Here is a 17,397-nt window from a genome sequence, read left to right as displayed (position 1 = left end):
TCTGCAATGTGAACCTGTAATTTGAAGAAGCCTCACATTTGTTATGAAGAAATCCCGAGGGCGTGCTGCTTTGACACTTGATAGGGCGTGCTAATTTTTTTCAACTTTAAGTAAAGGAAGAAAACTGAATTGAAAAATTGCACCGATTATCGAGATTAGAGTGTGACATCAAGAAATACACTAATAAAACATATACTGAGTACTTAAAATGCGTGCAATGGGAAGGTTAAAAAACAGAACAGCTTGTTAAGAACATTTCTATACCTCATTGCTTATTTCCACTCTCAGTTGGCATTACCTCTCATATTCAGCTCTAATATCTCTCCTCTTCTGCATACAGTTTAGATGACTTTGGACCTGCCCAAATGGACCAATAAGATTATATGACCCCACGTCTCAAACCTGACTTAACTAGAAAATGATCTGCTCAATGAACGCTCTGTTGTCTAAGAACAAATAGGGGCCAAAAGATAACTGATAATCCAAGATAACAAAATGGATTCGGTTGTTACTATAAGCGGATCATGTAATTAAGGAAGCCTAGAGTAAGCCCTGTTAAACAATTCAATGTGTGTATTTCAGTAGTATTGCTATTAGTAATGCTAAGAACATAAGCAAACTGGTGTTGAGACATGTTGGAAGAGACAAGCACGCCCCCTCATTCAGCCAGACCAGGAGCAAGCACTGAGAGAAAAAGAGCTGTTTCACTGCCACTCCTCTGTTTGGTGAAACTGGAGAGAAAGTGGAGGTTGAGGAGGAGGAAACAGATGGAAAAGTGTAGCAAGAGCCATGCAGATATGGTTTCGATGGTGTCCATGAACTGGATTAACTATAAGATCATGGAGTTCCCTGCCTAGCTTGACTTCCTTGTTAAGAACAATGGGACAATTTCCAAGCTATGTTTGCCATTGAATGTGGCTAGTAGTGACCAGCTGTTGTCATTGATGATGCTGACTGCGAGTTACTGATGCATAATATCACCTGTAACTGAGTCTGGGGTATTAACTTCTGAGTCATGTCTTTGCTTGTCCATATACTGTACAGTGTAATCTATACAAAAGGGTTACATTTTGAAAGATACTTTCTCTGAATTAAAAATCATATTACTTCCTCTTATTCTGCGATGAATGAATTGCTATCTTTCAATGGATTCACAGCCATGTTTCTGAGGTGTTCTGTGTTGTAAAAGAAGCCGGAAGTCTATAAAAGTAAAAAAAAAACCCTATGAAAAACCAGCCAAAATTTAATTAAAAAAAGCTCCGTTGTTATTTACAGTATCTGACAAAACACCCATGAAATACTGTATTCCCCTGGTAATCAGTGCAGTGAAATTTAAACAATGAAAACAACAGTGGATGTAGGTGAGATGGGTGTTTTTGTGCATTTTGATCAGGAAATTAATTTTGTAGCACTTTTGTCAGGACTGTCCCAGGCATGAGAATCAGGAGCCACACATTACTTGAAAGAACTTCATTTGCATTTATTCTTTCCACGTAGTCAATAATCACGTTAATGAACGTAGTAATCTGTCCCTTTGATGAAACATACAGTAAGACAAACATTCTAATGAAAGTATAAGGATATTGCACTTTGCTGCATGAAATCATATCACATCAGTACCTGGTGCTAAATGAAGGATTTGCAAGGTGGTTTTGAAGAAAGACACAGGGACTCTTACCAGTAGCTTTGCTAGTCTTTTTTTAAACTTGTACATTGTCTTTCATCACATTGAACCTGAGGTGATTACCATAACAGAACAGGCTCCTTCATTTTTCAATTATGCTCAGAGTGCTCCAAACTAAACAAAACCCATTGACCAGTTGACTCATACACGCGTGATCTCAGGAAACCGAGCTTTGGAATTTCTAAGTAAACTATGATTATTAAATTAAGACTGACTAGATCAAATATAAAAATGCAGTCACTGCGATGACTCCCAAGACACTGACATTTGTAAGTACTCCTACTTGTTTGTGATTACTAAATGAATTCTATGTTTCTTGTATAATCTTGTTACTTATAATAATAACATACATCAGGTGGGTAGCTGCGTCAGCATGCATAGGCTGCAAAGGAACAAGTAATAGGTTTATTCCATGCTGAAAAAAAGAAGAAAGAGAACACTTATGTACATACATCTGTGTGTATGTACATAAAATAATGTTAACAGTGTTTGATTTTTTCCATTTTATATAACTGTTCAGAATAATAGTAATAATTCCTTACACTTATATAGCGCTTTTCTGGACACTCCACTCGAAAGTGTTTTTACAGGTAATAGGGACTCCACTCCACCACCAGTGAGTAGTCCCCACCTGGATGATGCGATGGCAGCCAGTACTCTCTCCACACACCAGCTCTCAGTGAGGAGGAGAGCAGAGATGAAGCCAGTTCAGAGATGGGGATTATTAGGAGGCAATGATTGGTAAAGGCCAGTGGGAACTTTGGCCAGGACGCCAGGGTTACACCCCTACTCTTTTCAAGAAACGGCCTGAGATTTTTAGTGACCACAGAGAGTCAGTTTATGGTTTTACTTCTTATCCGAAGGACGGTGCCTTTTTATAGTATAGTGTCCCCATCATTATACTAGGGCATTAGGACCCACACAGACCGCAGGGTGAGCGCCCCCTCGGGCCCCACTAACACCTCTTCCAGCAGCAGCCTTAGCTTTCCCAGGTGGTCTCCCATCCAGGTACTGACTGTGCTCACACCTGCTGAGCTTCATTGGGTCATCAGTTGTAAATTGCAGGGTGATATGCTGCCACATCTTCATCAAAGAATAAAAAAAACGTAGCTCTTCTCGTGCACAGTGCTGGCTGAATTTGAACAATTGCATAGGTTTATTTTAAGAGATTCTTTTCACTTTTCACAAAACAGTTTGTGCCCACAAATGTGTTAAGTACCTTTGCCACCATTTTATAACACTCTGCAGTCAAAGACGGCCCAGACCTTAAAGAGTTTTAAATTCGAATGATTTTCCACACTGGTTAAACAACAAATTAAACTAAGAGCTATGTGGTTATTCAACATACAGTTTTACATACAAATTTGAATGAGGTACATCAATGTCTGCATTTCCAATTAAATAGCAGCTAGAAAGAAACAATATGTGGAAAAACATGATGTTTTTCTTCACAAAATTCTACCAAATATTCAAAGTGCAAGGGGAATACATCCGAAATTCAAAGGGAAAACGGGCGAAGGAAATTCAAAGTACGTCCAACGATAAGAATTTCTTACTTTTAAAAAGTGAAACACAAAAACAAACGAGAAAGGAACTGAGAACTGTTTGTGGTAGCAGAGATGAGTCAGTTCTGACTCTGAGGGCTGAAAGGAGTCTTGTGGCCTTGGAAATTTCGTGGGGTAGCTGAGGTGCCACATTATTCTTCATCTGCGCCTTGCAGTTGAAACACTCCAAAGAAAGTTTCAGCTTCTTCTTTGGACACTGACACTGTGTCCAACTTGTAGCCTTGGAGCTCCACATAAAGCTTGTCCTCAGCAAGAAGCTCAAAGATCCCTGCCTGGAAAATGGAATCCCCTCTGTCCGAGCCGGATCTGGCTTTCATGAGCGTCACGGTATCTCTGTAGCTCTTGCTGTCCTTTCTGATGCATACCTGGACAGAGCTGGAGCTGTTTTTGATCGTGACCTGGCTGTATACAAAGTAAATACCATCTTGAGGGACTGTCAGGTTCGTCTTGTCTGGACGGTTGTTCCCATCAGCCATAAGCTTTGTGCTGAAGGCCAAGCCAACTGATTGCTCAAAGGTTAGGACTCCCCCAGTGTACCCCATGGCTGAAACAAAACAGGATAATCTTAGTCCAGCACCTTAGCGAGTTGGCATTCATGTAGCTCCCTAGATTAATGTAATCTGATGTACAAGTGAATAAATGCAAGTTGTGCAGCAGACATTTCACCGCAGAAATGTTCTAATGTGATTTGCATGCAGAGTGAACAAGAACGTTGTATTTGATGGCTGAACCGTCTCAAAGTCTAGGGGGATATTTCTGTTGGATTAAAAGAGATGGATTCACAAGCCTGCTTGGTTACAGTGTCATAGGGCCGCTTCACCTCACCGGACGTTTTGTTGCCCGGTTCTGAATATGGCGGGGCACATACCTGGAAATTTAGTCTATTCTGTGACGTTAATTGGAGGTTGAACTTGTTACCGTGTGCATTTTATTTTCATTGTGGTTTGAAATGCCCAAACTATAAAAAAATAGCCTTGCTTTTCCTCTTTAGGCACCAATGAGAAGTCAGCATGGCCTGAAGTAAACTGAAACAGCAACGCTACACCAAAAAGGTATCCCTGAACACCTCATGTGTTGGTAGTACCAAAAACACGCAAGAGCAAGAGCACATAATCGGCCAGGAGATGCAAGGGGTTGGAAGAACTTTTACTGGCCACTGTATCTTACACTTGCTAAAAACCTCAATCCCTAGCATGATCATGATGGTGAAAGCACTAAGTTCTAAGTAAATCCTTTGGTCAAGGTACTGTGTTTGACAGCTGGTTGGAATGACCAAGTGCTTCTTCTGTTCTGCGGTTCTGTTCATGCAGCCAGCTTCAACAGGTTTGTTTGATGCAATAACAGTTAATTTCGTTGAACATTATACTGAAATCACTCCCAGATTAAATAAACTTTGTGAGCTAACCCTTCAGACAAGTACAGAGCACCTGTTACACTTAAACATTGACAGAATACTTTGGTACTGATTAATCACTGTTAGGAAGACCTCTTGCACCTTTTGGTAAATAGTTCAGAATAAGAACAGAAACATTCAAGCATATGTTAAGTTACTTACAAACCTGGCAAAGCAGTATGTCTGGCAATTAATAATAATAATTAATAATTCCTTACTTATACAGGGCTATTTTGGACACTCCACTCAAAGCACTTTACAGGTAATCACACACCAGATCTTAGTGGTGAGGAAAAAAAGAGATGAAGCCAGTTCACAGATTGGTATTATTAGGAGGCCATGACTGGTAAAGTCCAGGGGGAACTCTAGTCAGAACACTGGAGTAACACCCCCACTCTTTTCGAGAAATGCCCTGGGGTTTTGAATGACCACAGAGAGTCAGGATCTCAGTTTTACATATCATCCAAAGGACAACACCTTTTTACAGTATAGTGTCCCCGTCGCTATACAGGGGCAATAGGACCCACACAGGCTGCAGGATGAGCACTCCCTGCTGGCCCCACTAACACCTCTTCCAGCAGCAACCTTAGCTTTCCCATGAGGTCTCCCCTCCAGGTACTGACCAGGCTCACACTGAGCTTCAGTGATTGCAGGGCGATAAGGCAGATGGCATAATCTACACCTCCGACATAAAATTGAAACGATAGTGTGTGTTCGCGTATTTCCTCTTGTTTTAATGTTCCTGTTTCCTGTTCTAATTCATATGATACTCAAGGAGAGCACTAATGGTATGAATCGTTTGAGCCAATCAATAAAAAGACCTTTTGGTCCTGCTAAATTTGCACAGTATTATTAACTATAACTATAACTATGGTACATTACCATGACTTACCATAATAAACAGCCATGACTATGCTGACAGTCTCACAGTCTTTTTAGTATGTCTTCACAATTGTAATTCTTAGTATAGTCATAGTCATAGACTATAATCATGGTCATTGCCTATAAGCATGGTCAGTTTACTGCAGTAAACCCTATTTCAAGCAGTGCAAAACAAAAAGTATGGTTGTATTGGGAAATGTTGGATCAATGTATGATATTTTATCGTAGTGAATTTTTACAAGTGTTCGTTTTTAAACACTTCACAATTAGATTACTTTAATTATTTCAGCTGCATCTATTATTCCTGATGAGGGCTGCAGCCACACTGAGCACACCATAGAAGAATGAAGAGGGGTTTCATGTGCAATTGCCTCTTGTACATGTAAACAGTAAATCAGTATTACATATCACAAAGCTGCTTTTTAAAACTTGTAATTCGATCTTTTCTTCACCCGCATTGTTCTTTTAAAAGTGATCCTGCCAACTCTGTAATCGAAGACAATGAGAAGAGAGAAAACTTTGTTAACACTGTTACTGAACTACCGAAGAAAGTGGATTTTTACTTACCAGACGAAGCTGTAAAATGTGCAATGTACCGGTTAAGAATACCATACACAGGGCCACCAGCTGCTGAAAAGAATTTTAAAATGAAGGCAGTTTTTACAAGTGTCTGCTCCTGAGTTTCAGAGCTCTGTGCCGGACAGTATTGGAATCTCAAGAATGAGATTTTTTCTATTTTTTTCTTGGGTGTGACTAATTTTCTGTTATTTAAAAGAAATCGGTTACTAATGTGTTTAGGCAATCTCATTCTCACAAAATGCAAAAATATAATTTTAATAGCCAGTGTCAAAGCTTTAAAGTGTAAACATTTTCAGCCATTAGGTTTTAGTTACACCTCGGTCCAGTATTGTTTTTATTGTCGAGATACCCTTTATAATTTCCGAATTGTAACAAAAGCACTTTTGCTAATCTGATTGAATATTATGCTCACAAGCCCCATCAGTGAGGCTCTAATCTCAGTGTTTTATCATTCTGATGCTGTGAATGCTTCATCTACACAAAGCTTCACTGCTGGCTGATGTAGGAAAAAACTTCTTACTTTTTAAAAGAAGAAACACAACCTTAGACACAAAAAGATTTAACAAACAAACAAACTGAGAGCTAACGAGTTAGTGCTGGCTTCTACACTAGAAATCGTACTAACACCTGAAATTACAAATTTATCAGTATGAACTTTCAATTGCACTCTTTTTCAATAAACAATGCAACAATGTGCATGATCCTTATCTAATCAGAAAAAAAAACATTAATCTGAAGGATTTGGTATTTTCTGTTACGTTTCATCATTTGTTTTCCTGTGATTATGCTATGCATGTTGTAATAAATAACACATTAACATACTGCAGTAAGCCTGTGTGAATTGTTTTCACAGGGAAAGAAGAGAAAATTAAACAGCATAACACAGGGTGCAGACTTACAGGAGGAGTTGAGCTTTGTAGCTATCAGTTCCACTTGCTTCTGAATATCCTTTAACAACAAAGTGCAGAAAATTAAAAAAATGTGATAACGCTGGTCTATTTTTAGTACATTTTTTATTCTGTTGCTTGTTCTGTGGTAAGCCCTTTCTTCCTTATAATGTTTTCTACTTAATTGTGGACATTTTTCGTCCAGCTTTTGCTTTTATATTAATACCAGCTCCAGAACTTCCAATTGTCAGAACGCACAGAGCAGATTTGACGTTTGTCCGTAATGTGTCAAAAAAAAAGTCCATCACAGACCCGAGTACATAATTCAGCTTGCCCTGAGTGTTTGTTAGATAAAGCTCCAGTTTTTATCCCACAGTCCTCACACATGCTAGTAGGTTCATTGGCCTATGTGGAAATTTAATCTTGTGTGTGTTTGTGTCTGTATGTGATCTCAGAGGGACTGACGTCCCATCCAGAGTGTACCCTGCCTTGTGTTCTTGTTTTCCAGGATAGACTCCAGCTCCCCCATGCGACCCTGTACTGCATAAATTGGTTTCGATTATCTCTTACCATCTGTTTTTTAACAAAAGCCCTTTTATACTTATTGGCTCAGTTTAGCACTTATTCCTAGCACATACTACAGGTTCAGGAACATGAAAAAGTTCACGTCAGTCACACATGCAAGGATCATGAGGAACGAGCTGTCTCTTTTCTTCACGGTAGATACAAAATTAAGATTAATTTTCCTTGTGCTCTAAAACACAGTTCTTCAGAAATCCTTTAAAACTGCTTTTTAAAATAATTCCTGAACCAAGAGAAGCCTCCAATAATAATTTAAAGATTTTGATTTTACATATCAAGTTCAAGTTCAAGTTTCAAGTTTCAAGTTTCAAGTTTATTGTCATTACACTCATATACATGGTATATGGTATAACGAAATTCTATTTAGCTAGCTCTCGGACATAAGTAGTACAAAGAGAAAAAACAACAACAACAACAACAACAATACAATTGTGTAGCAAAAGAAAGACAGAGACAACAGGCAGTGTGCAAAAAACAATAACAGACGATGTGCAAAAAAACAACATCAGGCAATGTGCAAAAAAAAACAACAACAGGCAATGTGCAAAACAAATATAATACCATTATGGGCACTTTGACTTCCGAATCTAGTAACTATTTTCCAATAGGTAGATTATAACAGCCATATGGTTGGTATCAGTCAGTATATTACAGTATACAGTGGGCATTTGGCTTTCTGAGCTCAGTCCGAGCAATTTGGATAACTCCAGCTGAGTGCAAGTTTTTGACCATTTACTTGATTTGAAAGTAAAAAAAGGTGTTCAGCTCCCCCAGCCTTCAAAAAAAGAACCTACCTGCTTGTGAGCTTCTGTGTAGAGATAAATGAAGCTGCTTAGTCCTACCACTACCAACCACTGCAGAGCCACGCCCAAAAACAACACCGAGTGGCACCCCTGGGCCCTGGGTCTCTGGGTGTCCATGAGGAAAGCTTAAAATCCGACTCCTTATCGTTATCTGCGCAGAGCCACACTCTACTTGGATGGAGTGTTTCCAGAATGGGAGAAGTCTTGAGACGAGGCTGTATTTGAAATGCAGCTAGGGTCAGCTGGTCTGTGACATAGTGAAAGGCCTTTTTTTGCGTGGATTGAATTCGTCCCCCGAGACAGACATTTCAGTCTGATTAAGTGATTGTGTTATCTCATCCTACTTGCCAGCATAACGTAAAGCTCCTCGGTGATAAAATCTCTCAGCCAACCCTCAGTTTCCTGCTGCTAGGCCCTCTAGCCCTGTGTACACACAGTCCGAACTACAGATGTAAAATGTCACTCGAGGTAACGATAAGCAGCACTGTCCGGTACTTTCTGGCGTTTTTTTTTTTTAGAATTTGTCTAAACCGTCGGCTCATTCCTGCTCTGCGGTCTCCACAGGACACTGAACAATGAAGTGTAACAAAGTAATCTGCTTATGCATGAAATTAGAATTTCTTCAAAGAGTGAGGTGGTTGGGTCCTCAAAAGCCATGGAGCCCAGTTCAGCAGGCCGTAAGATAATGGATTCACCACTGTATCTCCACTCAATATAGACAGTGGGATAGTATTGGTGAAACAAGTCATCTGATTCTTGTGGACTCTGTTTTTCCCCCTTCATGTTCACTTTATCATTGGGATACAATTATGCTTAAAAATTGCTCAGTTCTGATAGAGTGAGACACCTCATCCTCCTCATCTATGTTGCTGTGCACTCGAGGCATTCTTGAAGCTTCTGGAACATTCTCAGAGGATTGAAGTGTCCCTGATGTCCCTGAGGCTCAATTCAAAGGTTTAGTTTTTTTCTGGAGCCCAGTGAGAAGAATCTTTAGTGGTCTCCAGTGTGATTCCCTGCTTATGGAGAGCAAGCAACCAATGGACTTTTACTTCAGTCCGTTGGTCTGGTTAGAGAAAGGGCGACAACTCTGTTACACTGGAAAGAAATAGCATATTGATAAGCAAGGGTCTAAACGACAGAAGATGATAATGATTGAGTAACTTGCTTTAAAATTCAATTCGTTTTCAAATAATATAGCTGTCACGAAAACGTTCTTTCAGGACCCTATGCAGACGACACGATCCGGGGTAGAGTGAGGAAAACACGGGGGAAAAAGCATGCGGGAGTCGGGAATGAAAACAGGGGCCGTGTCCATGGTGCGCTGGTGATCGGGGAAGGTGCGGCCGAGGCAAACAGTCCAGAACCGAGTCCAAGGGAGAATCCAAGAGGAGGCAAAAGTCCAAAGCCGAGCAGTCCATCCAAGACAAACGGGGTTAAAAACAGGAACCGGAACAGGAACAGGAACAGGAACAGGAACAGGAACAGGAACAGGAACAGGAACAGGAACAGGAACAAAAAACTTGACGGGACCAGGCGCTTCCAGGTCCCGGACTCGCCTGGTACAGAAACCAATGCAGAGCCCGGAAGAAAGTGAGCGCCTGGCTTTTAAGGAGAACTGAAAAGGGGGCTAGAACAGGGAGCAGGTGCGGTGGATGAGTAGAAAACAAGGAAGGGCTGGAGCGTCCTTAAGAGGAGGGGTTTACAAACGTGACAATAGTATGTTCACTAGAGGACACTGATAATTGAGAAAGGTTACAATTAACAAACCACAGAATTTCAAGTACTCACTATTGGCTTCTCAGGTTTTCAATCCCTGATCCCACGTGTAGCCTTATTAAGAATTCTTTTACATGTTCTTCTGGGCAATAACAGAGCAGCTGTTATAACGTCCTTCTGTTTGAAAACGGGGCAAACAAATTTGAATGGAAACAAATGGAAAGAGCCCACGTGACTAAAGATTAGGGTTGTGCCACTATGATACGATTTCACATTTTCACGAGAGATTTCTGGGAGCTGAATTTAGAAATGAAATGATGGAAATGATGGAGATGGGCAAAACCTACAACTGAACAGCCTTTTGAGATATTTGAGGATAAGCAGGGCATTTTTATATGCCACCTATATTTCTGGCAAACTGCACTGATGTGATCTACGTTACAGCTGAACTCAAGTGCACTCCCTTGTGTATGTACATAGGACAAATGTGAAGAGTCAGTCGAGCAATTCTAATTGAGTTTAAAGGTAACTAATATGCTGTAATAGAATTGGTGAAGCAGGCACACAGGGGACTGCCTTTGAATATTTTTTAAACAGATGGATATAATTTTAACAAAGGGGATACAAGAAAGTTTATTATTGCTAAAGGAGAGTGATCTGTTTTTCCTGCAGTTTCCAACTGTGTGTGGCGTTTTCAGTCCTGCTCCTGTGCTGGGTGAATAGCAACATTTTTCTTCATTCAGATGCTGATTGCCTGTCATGTTGTATCCCACTGTACACTCAAACACTGGTCTGTGTCTTTCTGTTTTATGAATAGCAGAGATTAATTAGGTACAGCGCTGTGAAGCCCAACAGATAAGTGAAATTATTGATTTATTCTAGATAAAAATAAAAAGATGACAGCACAGGGGGAATATTGCAGGGGATTAAAATCCACTTTATGAAAAGGAATTTGCTTGATATATATTCCTTCATTATCAGGCGCATAAACTGGAATCTTGATAAGCATTCAAGCATTCACAATGAGGCGATGTCGTGAATGTACTGTTTGCCTTCTAGATAGTTACCATACAGCAGTTTACATGCCAGCTTATGCTCAATGGTGGTAGATAAAAATACAGACTAAATGCATGGTGGAGGTGGCAATGTTTTTAGAGGGTCTAAGAGATTTTATTTTAGATTCTGTACTTTAGCTCATAGTTTAGGCGCCCGGCGAGATTAAATGAAATAATTCCAATGCAGATTCTGGGTAATATCCTAACTCCTCAACTCATTCCTTTTCACAATTAAGAAGAAATTCAAAACGACGAATAATGATAAATAATGCCAGAATTATTTTCGAGACAAAAACTAAAGCAGACTCTCAGATCAACAACTCCATCAGGAGCTTTGTCAGAGACACTATTCAATTATTCAAAGCAAAATTAACCCCTACAGAAAAATGTTCATTATTGCAGACTGGCAATTGTGGACAAAAAGTTTCCCTATGGCTTTGGAGACCCCCTAGTCTGTATCAGTGGTGTGAAGAACCATGACTTTCAGGGGATAATTTAATAGGCTTAACAAATACAATCTTTCAAAAGTTCAAATATTTTAATAAAAAAACACCTACAGCAATCTACCTAATGTGGAAAGTTACTATGTCAAAATGTGTTAGGAATAGGTACCTCATTATAAAACATATATATATACTTATTTACTTATACTGTACATATGCATCATTAATATAATAGAAAAGGTCATCAGCATCCCTTAAAAGCAAAAGTTTACAGGAACTGCTTCAAACGGCAAGTAATTTTGCTCCAAATATGACTTTCAATGTCACATCAATGATTTGTGTATTTTATCTCCTGGGACACTATTTGAACACGTGTATCTGGGGCTTTTTAATGTGGGCCGCTGAAAATCCCCCACTGTCAACTTGGAAGCGGGGCAGAACAAGTGCTGTGATCAGTGGAATGAACATGAGCCCAGGGCTGGAGTTTTACCGGACAACTGATAGCACACCGAGAGTCTCTTGCTTCTCTTATCAGCACGAGGGAGCGCGCTGATAGAGGTGATAATGAGGCCTTGTTTTGCTTTTACCAAACCTCCAGTGGAAATGACTGCAGGCTCAATGTGTGAAGCAGAAGGCGTTTGCCGGACAGATATGTGTGAGACATACAGACAGGTAGAAGTGGTCATCTCCTGCCTAAGGCGAGCAGTGCCATCATTCGGCCGTGCCTGAGCTCCTCTGCAGAGTTGCTGCTAATTTCTCCTGCTGCTATTTTACCCTCGTAGTACGAACTGGTAATCTGCAGAATTCCTGTTTAGGAAAATAGAAAGGGTTATAAATGAGGGGGTGGGGTTGTCGGGCATTTAACTTATTGTGCCCAGTTTCTGGAAACTTATTAGTCAGTTGACTCAACTTGAAGACGTTGCCCCCCCAAATAAATGCTTGCTGGGTTCTTCGAAGGTTTTACTTATCCACTAGCTAGAGAAAAAACGGGAATGGAACCTGGCTCTGTTCGTCTCAGGAGCAGACATTGAATGAGCGTCCATATTTGTTCTGTAAGATGCTCATCCTTTGATAAAGCACAGTGAAAGGCTTATTTCAAACAGGAGGTTAAAGGAGATACAGTAGATATAATGCGTGGTTTTGGGGAACTACAAGTCCCAGAATTCTTAGCACACAGAAGAGGAAATGAGCCCAGCTCTACTGACATATTTATGCAAATACATCGGCACGGGCAGATAAGGTCACCTAACAAAAGCAGCGTTTGATATACAGCAGAGATTACACACATTTCCTGGAGGGCTGTAGCTCTGCAGGCCTTCATCCCAGCAAGACTCTTAATGTTTGTTACAATTGGGACAGAAAAAGAAAAATTCCATCAAATAATATGAAATTATTATACGGTAACAGAGCTTCTTTATATATTCTGAATATGTGATCTCATACATTTTTTATACTGCCATTCATAACCAGAAAATGACTGTGTGCATTGATTCAAGCTGAGAGAAATTAAAATTGAGCCACGCGGTCAGTTTCTTCCTTACCACATGAAATCAGCGTGAAATATTCACTTAATTTATTAGCCAAATCTGTTAGTGGTTTACCAATGGCCTTATTGATTTCTTTGAAAACCTTAGGATATACTCCGTTTAGAGACAGTGCTTCGCTTTCTTACATTATTTTTTAATTTGTCTGACACTTCAGTCTCTGCTTTTTCAAAGTTTTTACCTGCAGTATACAGTATCGGTGTCTCTATGGACAAATCCGTGATGTTTTTATTCCGCCTCCTGGTACAGATCCTGCTGCCTGGGTTTGACCTGTCCTGGCTTCGAGTTTCTTCTGACCTTCCAAATCCAGGAATCTGCTGTTCACGTGAGGGTCATTTGTAATTCATTCCCAAGAGGTTGACGAAAATGTAACCCTGGCAAGGAATCTGCCTGTTTCTTTTTGACTTTCAATGGCATAGGGTGGCCTACGGCACAGAGCAACAGGGGTGGCACTGACGTTGAAGTGATGAGCGATCCTTTATTAGCAAGGTGTAGGAAGTCAATCGATGGCTCGATCGTTAGGGGGAACTAATGAGAGCTGTTACGTGACTTCCCGGCCCTAAAAGACCGCCGTAATTTACGGGAATTTACGTTCGCTGATATTGATTTGTCACACCTTGCCATGCTATGATTTTCTGCCGGGAAGAAGTGGTTGTTTGCGAGACAACAGTCAACGTGGAACGTGATACGAGCAGTAGAGCCAGAGGCAGGAAAGAGAGGGTTTCTGCAGGAGTAGCAGAAAAGGGCGCACGTCCAGACTTTATTCGGCCACAAAATCCCCCTCCCTCTTTGGGGAGTAGGATATTTTGCGTCCCAGATCCTTATGCTCCCAGATGAGACTCCGAGCCACAGTTCGGTATTTTCGAGACAGAAAGGCTATGCTGTAAGTTGCTTACAATCTCCGACCAGAGCAGCATGGAGATAACAAGCCGATGGTGTGGGTGAGTGGAGTTCGGTACTGGAAGAGTCAGGTGGGTGGTACTGTGAGCTGTCAGCGTGATTCTATATTGACTCTGTTCTGCTCCTATCTTCTGCTTCCAAGCCTGTTTTAGATCTAAGATAAGATAAGAGAAGATAAGATCACTTTATTAGCCATATACAATTTCTTGCATTGGGAATTTGTCTTTTCGCGTACCCCAGCTTGCTCTCCATGAGGCACACAGGCACACAGACGGGGAGAGGGAAGCTTGGGGTCAGAGCACAGGGTCTGCTAGTAGTGACAAAAGAAAGGGGGAAGCCTTTTAGTTTGGGGGCAGATTCATGTGATGCTTTAATTTACATTTTATTCGTTGCATTTCTTCATTTTTTTCTGCGCATGTGATTTGAGGGCGTTTGAAGAAGCCTTTGTGGTTTAGAAGCATGTGAGTAATAAAGCTTTGCTCAAACATCTGTTATCACTATGATTACAAGAGCCCTGGGCATACCCTGAGTCTTTAACTCACCCATACAGCACAAGTTATTTCAATTCTAATCACAGTATAATTTTTTTTTTCAGGTGCACAAAGTGATTAATTTCCTTAGGCTTCCATCGTGCTGCTGTGTCCTACTCTACTAACAGCTTGAGCTCAGTTTGGAACCAGGGAGGTACACAGATCATTTCATTTTTCAGTTCAAAGACGGTTACGTGTTTGAACTGGAATTTGCAAGGCTGGTCTGCTGAGGGGGCTGTTCAACAAACAACCTGCCACTTGCGACTCTAAGGTGTCTAGAATTTATGAGTAGGCCCAGAGGGTGGTAAATATTTAATTGTTGTGATTACCGTTGATGGTTAAGTCAGTGTCATCAGTACTCCTTCAGGGATAAAAGTGATATTGGTTGGGACTTTGGTAACATTCTGGGGAGGCTGGGAAGAAATCTTTTAGTTGCATAAGCTTCCCGTTTCTGCATTAAAGGTGTCCTGCACCATCCAGTATCACCTTTGTGGGTCTGATGTCCTCAGATCCCCAGAGTCTATTTATGTAACTGAATGGTCTCTCATAGATTTCAGACTGTCTCCTGATCTGCTTTTGGTCCTGTGCTGCTGTAATTCTCATAAATTGAACAATAATACAGTTTAATTTTATTTTGCGCCTGTTTGTTTTGTTTTATGCTTTGAAATCCACACACATCGATATATCCTTCTTTTCGATGGAACAGGGGAGAACAGTGTGTTCAGTGAGAGATATTTGTTAGATTTACGTGCTGGACAACTGCATGATTATCTTGACACAATAAGAGAGTGTTAAAAATTCTAAGGTAAGGAGTTATGACATTGAAATTAAATCATGACTCCAGTTTGCAGTATAAGTGAATTCTGAAATCAGAAATACTGAGTGTATCACAACACATTACTTCTTTATTCTCTGGCACAGGTTGGTAATGGAGTAATAACTAGACAGCAAGTTTGATACAACAGACAAATATGTACCATATTGCAATATGTAAGTTATCATACATATCTGTAAATATTAGTTGTGAAAGTGCCTCTGAAATTGGATACTAGAAATTAATCTGAACCATTTTTGTCTGTACCAGTTTCTCCAAATGATTAATTACTAAATGTGGAGACATGACGTTTATCCTGTAGTTTCCACAATAGAGGAAATCAGAATTACTGTACGTACAAGGCAGCACAGCCCTTCATGAAGAGTATTGTTCTCTTCCATAGTTCAGATTTCTTGGACAAATTCTGTCTTCTAGTCTACTGTAGGCAAACACTCCCACAGTTCAATATTTCCCTCTTCCTTCTGCTGATGACATCTCCTCCCTTTTTACTTCCTTCATTTGTCTTGTGCTCACCTTACCTCGAGTCCAGCTTTGTCCCCTGACCCATCCTCATTGAATACTAAATTAATGGTTAACTTAATGACTAACTTAATACTCACTATAAAATGTTAAATACGTATTTTCTTAGAAGCCTGATTTAATGATTACAGAGGATTAGTTTAGCCTGATGTGGTACTGTTGCACCTTCCAGCAAAACCAGAAACAGACACCACTGCAGCCAGTACCTTATCCTGATTTTGCATGAGCAGAACTTGACATTGACTTGACATTTGGCAGTGCACCTTTGGATTGCTGCTTTACTCTAAGTCTGATAGATCCCTACAGTAAATGGCCAGAACCTGCATTTACACTACCTCTCAAGTTACACCTGCCACTGTGGTTACATTCCTCCCAACAGTTTCCAGCGGATAAGGAAATCCTAAAGAATTTTTTTCCGACAATGCCTCTCATTTTCTTTTAGTGGAATTTGATGCTTTCTTCAGAGAGACAAAAATATTGAGCTTAGAAATTCTTCATTGTATTAAACACAATCAAACGGGAAAATTGAGCGATTCAACAGATGCCTGAAAAAAAAACACCACAAACTGCTAGGAAAACCCCACAAAACTTTCATTACAGAGTTTTTGCATATTGTTGGAGAAACTAGCCTTGCAACTACCTGTCACGGTCCAAATGAGACTACTGGCTCCTCTACCACATGTTAATAATGGTTATTGTCTAACCCTGGAGGAGAGGGTACAGTAGCTATCAGACGTGGACTCCCAGAGGTTTCCTGACAGTTAAATGAGGTTTTTCCTCCCCCCTTTGCTGTGCAGCTTATTCTCGTGTGGTACTTGTTCGTTCGATATCCAGCCCCTAGAGGGAGCCCCACTTCTTTCCTGTTCCTAGTTCCGTGTGATTATTCATGTCCTTCCGGTGTGTCTGGTTTCGGTTTCCTATTTAGCCCCTGTGTCTCCAGTGTTCCTGGCTCAGCATTAGGGTATGGTTGTCATGAGGCCCGCCTAGCACCAGGTCACCCCACGTCCGTGTCCTGAGGGCATAGGCCTCATCCCCGACATCGCCTCAGCAACCCGGAGCTCTGTGTTTGTACCATTTGTGCCACTACGCATTGGGTCTCATCTGCTTTTCTGTTCATTCCATGACTGGCCTTTATGGCATTTGATGTCCCCTGCAGAATTGCTTCATGATAAACAAATGTTTACTGAGCTACATAACTGCCAACTTGAAAACTATACAAAAAACCTGATGTACTGAAAATGCCTTTTGCACATATTCTGTACTGTAGCTAAACAACAGCAGGAGAAATGTAAATCATACAAAAACAGAAAGTGAGGAACTAGAGAAGGTAATTTCAAGAGTGGGTCTTTCCTCAGAGGCAAGAAACCTGGCTTATAGAAGAAAAGACAATACAAGTGCACTAATCCATTTGAAGTGATGAAAAGGACTGTACAGTATGTGTTTTACAGTATATGAAATGTGTGATGGACAGAGATGGAAT

General features: G+C 40.5%; 1 protein-coding gene across 2 annotated transcripts; it reads right to left on the bottom strand.

Moving 5' to 3' along the window:
* Window positions 1-1,459: 1,459 nt before the first annotated feature.
* LOC148644064 (tumor necrosis factor ligand superfamily member 15-like) lies at window positions 1,460-8,577 on the bottom strand. 2 transcript variants are annotated; one of them, XR_015928916.1, is made up of 4 exons: window positions 8,367-8,577; window positions 7,003-7,051; window positions 6,092-6,154; window positions 1,460-3,793 (listed from the first exon to the last, which is right to left on the bottom strand). XR_015928916.1 is itself a non-coding variant. In XM_088615131.1 (4 exons), the coding sequence occupies exons 1-4, from the start codon at window positions 8,490-8,492 to the stop codon at window positions 3,381-3,383; spliced, it is 648 nt and encodes a 215-aa protein (XP_088471257.1). In that variant the 5' UTR covers window positions 8,493-8,577; the 3' UTR covers window positions 1,460-3,380. The 2 variants fall into 2 exon arrangements, 1 of the variants encoding a protein (XP_088471257.1); XM_088615131.1 differs by having other exon boundaries at window positions 6,092-6,151.
* Between the last annotated feature and the right edge of the window lie 8,820 nt (window positions 8,578-17,397).

Source organism: Lepisosteus platostomus, chromosome 21 (genome assembly GCF_059453375.1).
Source record: "Lepisosteus platostomus isolate fLepPlt1 chromosome 21, fLepPlt1.hap1, whole genome shotgun sequence".
Classification (NCBI taxonomy): domain Eukaryota; kingdom Metazoa; phylum Chordata; class Actinopteri; order Semionotiformes; family Lepisosteidae; genus Lepisosteus; species Lepisosteus platostomus.
Note: the sequence above shows the minus strand (reverse complement) of the source record. Positions and strands in the feature narration are given on the sequence as shown.